Below are 7585 nucleotides of genomic sequence, written 5' to 3'. Positions count from 1 at the left end.
CTGTTTAGTATTCTTGTAGACCCTTTTGGGACCAACATAGTTCATCTCCCCTTTTGTAAGCCTCGCTCAGTTATATGCCGTCTACCATTGGCAAGTTTCCTCTCTCGAAACCTTTCATTCAACCAAATTATGATTGGTTGAATGAGGTTTGTACGATTTGTACAAATAACGTGGTTTGCAAAGTAAACATTCTATATATATATATATATATATATGTGTGTGTGTGTGTGTGTGTGTGTGTGTATACACACACATATAACACTATGTAATTATCATAATTATATTTTAACTCATATTTTATAATTATTCTCCAAGAATTATTGTTTTAACAATCAACATGATTTATTTCATGTTTTTGAAAATAGAAGTATATGCATTATTTGCGTGTGATCGTATAGGTTTACATACTTGTTGACAATAATACTGTGTAACACGTGTCGTGTGCATAAAATAACTTATATTAATGAATAAGCTGATGAAGGAGATGTGCCTCGGAGGGTGTACATGTCGATTCATTGTTGTTTTGTTTGTTTAAAGTTCATTCATTACCGGTCAACGATTTGAAGTGGTTTGTAGAGTTTGGGTAAAAACGGAAGGGGTGTTCATGGGGAAAACGAACCAAGGGCATTCATTGCCATAAAACTAGAGGTTCGTTGTGGGGAAAATGTCGATACAAGGAAACCGATGGGTTATTATAATAGCAGCTATTATATTTATTTATTTTTCGGTTAATATAAAATTTTTATATATTTTTTATTTTAAAAGAAAAAATAAAATGACTAAAATACCCGAAGGTTATTAAGTCAAAGAATCAAATCCATAATAAAGGTGAAATCAAGGGACCATGCATATAATTATTAGATTTGGAACCCAACCAAATTTACTTCTAACAACGAGGACAAAATTGTAATTTACTTTTTTTTTTTTTTAAGAATTAAGGGGTTGTTTGGCAGTTGCTGAATGATTTGATGCAGAATGATTAAGTGGTCGGAATGATTAAGAGACTCTCATGATATAGTGTAAAATGAAATATAATTGTTTGGTAATTGTTTATAATGAAATTAGGACGCTTAATGGTTAAGGGAGATCCATGATACAAAATTATTAAGAGGTAAAAAAGAAATTGTTAAACAAGATTTATCACTTAACAATTCAAATGTTGACTCTTAATAGAATTATTAAGAGGTAAACAAACAACTCCTTAATATATATGAGATGAAAGATCACTGATTCATATAGTACTTTAAACACTTGAATGATATACAATTAGAAAAATCTAATAAAATATAATGAAAAGTTAAAATAAAAAGCAAAATATATTAAATTAAAAAGATTGGAAATAATTGATTAAAAAGTTTGAAATGCCAAAAAGCTGTTTAGCTGCATTATTGAGAATTTGACACGGTTTGGTTTCACTTCTTTTATTGTCATATTTTTGGATTTACATATTTCTTAATTAATAATGTCTTTGGGTTTTTTCTTAATTAATGTGATGTTTGTTTTTTAATAGGTACTGAAGTCTGAAGTGTTATTCACTTCTGATTTATAGGAGGTGGTGTTAAAGTCTGAAATTTGAATTAATAAGACTGCTTGTTTTTTGTAAACTGATAAACGTTTGAGTTTGTTTAAATTATCTATTTTACCCGTTAAAAAATTATAGTTTGAATTTATAGATGACTTTCAGAGTTTTTTTTTTCATTATCTTCAAATGATGTCTTTGATATTCTTTAACACTTCCTTTTTATTTATTTACATTATCATTTAATTATTAATCAGTTTTTTTTATTAAACATGACTGATTTATCCTGTAACTTATTAGCTGATTAACAAGAAAGTTGTTAGTCAATAGTCAACTTATCATATCAAACGAAAAATTGTGTGAGAATAAGAATTAAAATGAGCAATATGAGAAAGGATGTGGACCTTTGATTACTTTTAATCTCAACCCTAACCCCATGAACCACGTTTGATACGAGGTGGATCTCAGTGCATCTTATTAGTGTTAATCTTCAATTAGGATTGATCCAATGATGGAGATCCTTCTTACCCTTCTCGTAATAACTTTCATTCTCACTGGAACTCAACTTACCATACGTTTTGTCAAGCATAACCTAACTTACCTTTTATAAAGATTATTTGTGTGTCCGTGCGATACAACGGGATATAAAATTTTATTATAAAACCGATGATGAAACGTTAATGAAATTCCCCATTAAAAATATCCAAAATTTATGTTTGAATAAAATAGAAATTACAATCATACAAATCTAAACTATACATAAACTGTTAAATATACTGAGCTGTTTTTGTAAACATGGGTCTAACAAAGAGAAAATTTACCGTATAAAGTCTTGGTCTCGTTTTATAAGCATGAAAATTGATAGATCAAACCACAACGGTAGTGCTTGATTGGTTTGAGCTTGAGCTCCTAATATCAAAGTGCCTGGAGGTCTCAAGTTCAAATCCAAGGAGGAATAAAAATCCTCTTGTGGCCACAGAGGTTCAAATGCGGTGACCCCAGGCTACCCACAAAGCAGGTGGTCGCCCTGGGATTAGTCGGCTCACATAACAGGTTGGATATCCAAGTTAATCAAATTTTTTTGATAGATCATTATATTTGTTATACGATCGTTGACTTAGAGGAGTTGGTTGTTATCTAATTGACAAGCTCAAAGCGTAAACGAAGCCATATCAAATCAAAAAATGGTGCTATCGAAATGTACTATAGGTGGTCGAAGTAGTTAAACCTGATCTTTAATCGTTGTCTTTACTGATATCGAGATGCTTGTATATACATACACACAAGAGAACTGTTGTATATATCTTGTAAATGTAAAAAAAGAATACTTCTTGTGACATAATTATTAAAAGGATAATGATGCATGGTTTCAATTTCTATGATTATATCGTGTCTTTTCAGTACCAGTTAACAATTATTTGCCAGTAAGGACATTTATGAATCGATGTTTTTAGGAGGGTTGAAAAATTAGCACTACCGGTACTTTTGTCAGTGTTTTTTGATGTTTAGATACATGAATTGAATTCAACTGCTAATTACGCAACAACTTTGATCAGTCAACGTGTTAATTTGTCGCGTCTGATTACACACAAATTACATAAAGAGACAACAACACTAGCACTGAGTGGTGAAATGGATGAGTCACGTAGCATGTCAAAATCTCCATGCCTCAAATTGGGGTCGATTATGCTACAGACGACTTTTTATTCATGTCCTTTTCAACTGACTTTTTATATTTTATCATTTAACAATAATATGGAAATAAAATTAGCTAATTATAATTTCATTAACCAAATGGTCTTTAATGCAACTGTGACATGTAAGATTGATAAGAACTACTGATTTGTGCAGTAATGAGGTGGTTGAATGTACTGCAAACTTGATTCTTACGACTCAAAATTGAAAATCACCAATTTTGTAGTACTTATAACAGCTTGATTTAAGACTTAAACCAATCAGAATTTAATTTCTAAAATAAATATAAAATCACATAATCATTCATTACCTTTACAACTTATTATCTGATGTTAATTCATAATAATCTATATTATATTATAAAGCATTTGACAAAAACTCTTAAAAACCATTTTTTATGCATGAAATATTGTTAAAGTTCCATTTTTAAATTCATGTAACCAACTGCTGATAAACATAATCAAATAGATGATAAACATCCATTTTAACTATAAAAAATCTAAAATATAATTAGGATAATTATTGAGTTTAACAGAATGTTTAATTATTATCTTGATAAAAAAATTATATTATCAAACCAAAAATAAATTACTTTGTTATTAAATCTAAATTAAATTATAATAAAAAATTGAATTAAAGAAGTTACACAAAAAAAACGAGAACTATTAAATAGTTAATTTGATACTATTATCGATTTATTTTTTTACAAATTTTTATGTTATCTTCAAATTTATATTTTAATTTAAAAATAAAAACATTGCCGCTTTCATGAAACCACATATAATCGTATTATATCAATAGAGACAAAAAAAAATAAAAACTAAACATTAAAATCGAGATTTACCTTGTTGTATTGCGTGAGTACCCTTCTAGTTCTTCTAAAAACACAAACTTGGTGTTTGGAATTGCTTATTTGAAACAACTTATTCTTTTTTACAAAAGCACTTATGAACTTATTATAAATCAGAAGAGTTTAACTTCTTCAAAAACTCCATATTACCGGTTTGGCACATGTATAAGTTGTTTATCCAAACACTCAAAAATACTTATTACCAATATCACACCAAAATAAGTCAATAAATTGTTTTTATAAATAATCTCAAACACCCTTAAACATCTCACTTTAAGTTTGCAAAAGTTTTAAAAATAAAACTAGAATCCTTTAATAGACTAGAAAGCACAATGCACCAATCAAGAATGGTGGACACTTTTTCCAGATCGTAAATTCTCAAATCCAAGGCAATACACAATTTCTAATGCATGATATATAAGATGTTATAGCAATGTCATCTTGATTTTAGAAAAGTTAGTTCTGGAAAAGGAATTACCAGATGCCCCATCTCTACCCATGCGTTGTCGGTGTTTATTCGAGTATGTGTTGTATTTGATTTTTCATCGTAAACTAATTATTATTATTATTATTTAAAAATGTTTTTTATTTTATTTTAGATTTTTTTTAATTCATTTCAAAGAATAAAAGAATGAAAATGTGGATGCAAATGAATTTAATTCCAACCAATTTGTTGAAAAATGTTTTATCCATTATCTTGTAGGTGTTTGAGATTGTTTATAAAAATAACTTATTGATTTATTACGGTGTGACATCGGTAATAAACACTTTTGAGTGTTTAGATAAACAACTTATACCGGTGTCAAACCGATAATAAGAAGTTTTTGAAAAAGTTAAACCGACTTATAATAAGTTAATAAGTGTTTTTGTAGAAAAACATTGGTTGTTTTATTGGGTCTACAAATAGGGCGATTATTCATGAACTCCATGCAACTAAACTGAAAGTAAAAGAGAGCCACCATGGCTGCATTGCTTAGCTCACTACTTATCTTCTCATTCTTGTCTCTTGGAACTCCATTATCCTCAAACTACTACCAGAAAACATGTCCAAATGCAGAATCAATCATCAGAAAAGCCGTAACCGACGCCACAAAGAATGACAAAACTGTCCCTGCAGGACTGCTCCGAATGCACTTCCACGACTGTTTCGTAAGGGTGCGAATGGGGATTCTTTGTCTTACTAGTTTGTGTTGATTTGCATCGAGTTTGACTGTGTTGTGTTTGTTGCATTTTGATGATGAACTGTAGGGGTGTGATGGTTCGGTGCTGTTGAACTCGAAAGGAAAGAACAAGGCTGAAAAAGACGGACCGCCAAATGTTTCTCTGCACGCATTTTATGTCATCGACAACGCAAAGAAAGCCCTCGAATCTGCGTGTCCGAGGGTGGTCTCGTGTGCCGATATCTTAGCTTTAGCTGCAAGAGATGCAGTTGTGCTGGTAAGCTAAAAACTATCTTCTTATACTTTTTCATCCGCTTTTTCGTCTTTATGAACTTCTCAATGTTTTTGTCATCCTCATTTGACCATAAACCTCCAAGTAATAATCATATAATTGATCAAGGGGGCGAGTTTTGGAATAACTGGTATTAGTATCATAACGTGTATGAGGAAAGTTGCGTATGGTACTTCCTCCACGAGCTTTGGTGCACGAGGTCTACATGCATCCCACTCTCCACTCCTCCCACTTGAAGTCTTGGTTTTACTAAACACTATCAATTTGCAGTTTGTACCCTAAACACATGATGTATGACTATTATACGCACAAAACACAACTTAACCATATGTATCCTATGGTTCTCTACCGGTCCGCACTTTTTTGGACTGCTTTGACCAAGCCGTTTTCCAAACCAGATTTTTTAGCACCGGTCTACGCCCATCTCCGTGTTTATGACGTTTCCGGCTTAATTTACATGCAGTCTGGAGGACCATCTTGGGATGTGCCAAAAGGAAGAAAAGATGGAAGAACATCTAAGGCTAGTGAATCCACACAGCTACCGGCTCCTACCTTCAACATTTCTCAACTTCAACAAAGTTTCTCCCAAAGAGGTTTGTCATTGGAAGATCTAGCAGCACTCTCAGGTAAGTTAATTTCAAAATTCTAAAAACATATTCCATTTAATACAACTATTGAGCCAAAAAGGGCACGGAAACAACAGCTTTACTAATTGAGGTAGAGGTCAGACCTGCATGCATCCCATCCCAGAGGCCCTACCTTTGGGTGGGGATACACTAGGTTTGTTTTCGTTTTGGTGGATTGAGCTAAAAGGGATAGAGTAGCGCACCAAGGCTCTTTGGCCTTGCTAAGGGTTGTTAAATAAGTCCTTGCACACAATTTTTTTACTGAAGTAACTGCTCTACTCTTTGGCGGGTTGAAGACAGATCTGTGTACTTCCCACCCCTCATAAGTAAGACCCTATTTCAAGTGGGATATACTAGGTTCGTTTAATTTGGTTAAAATTATCTATCCACCTATTATCATCATTACAAATAAATTGATGGCATTGATTTGTGTCCACAAACTTTTTTTTATTCGTCTTTGGTGAAGGTATTTAAAAGATCTGATAGATGGTCAAACATTTTTCAAGAACTTTGTGTCAAGTCAAAAGTTGCAATTTTCATGGGACAAAGGAGTATCATACAACTATAAAGTTGCAAAAGAACAGAATATGTACTTTCCTAAAGCCAAAAGAAGTTATTGTACATACCTTGTTCCTTAGGTGCGCATACTCTCGGGTTCTCGCATTGCTCGTCATTCAACAACAGAATTCACAACTTCAACTCCACAACCGACATTGACCCTTCGCTCCAGCCTTCATTTGCCGCAAGTTTAAGACGTGTTTGCCCTGCAAAAAACAATGCAAAAACCGCGGGTGTCCCAATGGATCCTTCATCTACTACTTTTGATAATACATACTACAAATTGATCTTGCAGCAAAAAGTTCTATTTTCTTCGGATAATGCTTTGCTCGGTTCCCCCAAAACCAAAAGTTTGGTATCCAAGTTTGCCAGCTCAAAGGATGCTTTCTCGAAAGCATTTGTGAAGTCTATGATCAAGATGAGCAGCATAACTGGTGGTCAGGAAATCAGGAAGGACTGTAGGGTTGTAAACTAAGCATTTCGCCTACCTATAAAGATGTATAAAATGTATGTATTTAAACCTCTAGAATAGAGGGGAGCCGGCCTTAGTTTCTATTCAGAAACATGGAAATCATATCCAAGCTATCGCAGGTATATGATGTATAATTCTATTGCAGTTATAAGAAGGAACATTCAAGTTTATGATATCGAAGTAATCTTACATTTAGATACGAAGTTCTTATGAAAAGCAAGACAGGTATTGGATGTATATTCAACAAGCTTATTGCTATAGACGGAATTGTTATGACTATCAAGACATAGGATCCGGCTGGTATAACACCTCATGGCCCTTTTGGTGTGCGGAACTTGGAATTAAATTCCATTCCTACGTTTGGTTTGAAGGGGAAGTTTGGATTTAAAATCCCAGGATCTAAATGGAATCCC

At 32.6% G+C, this 7585-nt stretch overlaps 1 protein-coding gene across 1 annotated transcript; it reads left to right on the top strand.

Moving 5' to 3' along the window:
• Window positions 1–4993: 4993 nt before the first annotated feature.
• Window positions 4994–7345, top strand: LOC112515342 (peroxidase 64-like). Its single transcript, XM_025122101.1, has 4 exons — window positions 4994–5219; window positions 5313–5501; window positions 5980–6142; window positions 6781–7345. The coding sequence occupies exons 1-4, from the start codon at window positions 5025–5027 to the stop codon at window positions 7173–7175; spliced, it is 942 nt and encodes a 313-aa protein (XP_024977869.1). The 5' UTR covers window positions 4994–5024; the 3' UTR covers window positions 7176–7345.
• The last annotated feature ends 240 nt before the right edge of the window (window positions 7346–7585 follow it).

Source organism: Cynara cardunculus (assembly GCF_001531365.2).
Source record: "Cynara cardunculus var. scolymus isolate 2C chromosome LG 7, CcrdV1, whole genome shotgun sequence".
Classification (NCBI taxonomy): domain Eukaryota; kingdom Viridiplantae; phylum Streptophyta; class Magnoliopsida; order Asterales; family Asteraceae; genus Cynara; species Cynara cardunculus.
The sequence above is the reverse complement of the archived record's forward strand: the minus strand, read 5'-3'. Positions and strand labels throughout refer to the sequence as shown.

What these genes read in the sequence shown, in the direction of transcription:
- LOC112515342 (XM_025122101.1), top strand. Translation starts at nt 5,025, where the DNA reads ATGGCTGCATTGCTTAGCTCACTACTTATCTTCTCATTCTTGTCTCTT. An exon ending in TCCACGACTGTTTCGTAAGG is followed by an intron (nt 5,220 to 5,312) that starts GTGCGAATGGGG and finishes GATGAACTGTAG; the next exon opens with GGGTGTGATGGTTCGGTGCT. An exon ending in CAAGAGATGCAGTTGTGCTG is followed by an intron (nt 5,502 to 5,979) that starts GTAAGCTAAAAA and finishes ATTTACATGCAG; the next exon opens with TCTGGAGGACCATCTTGGGA.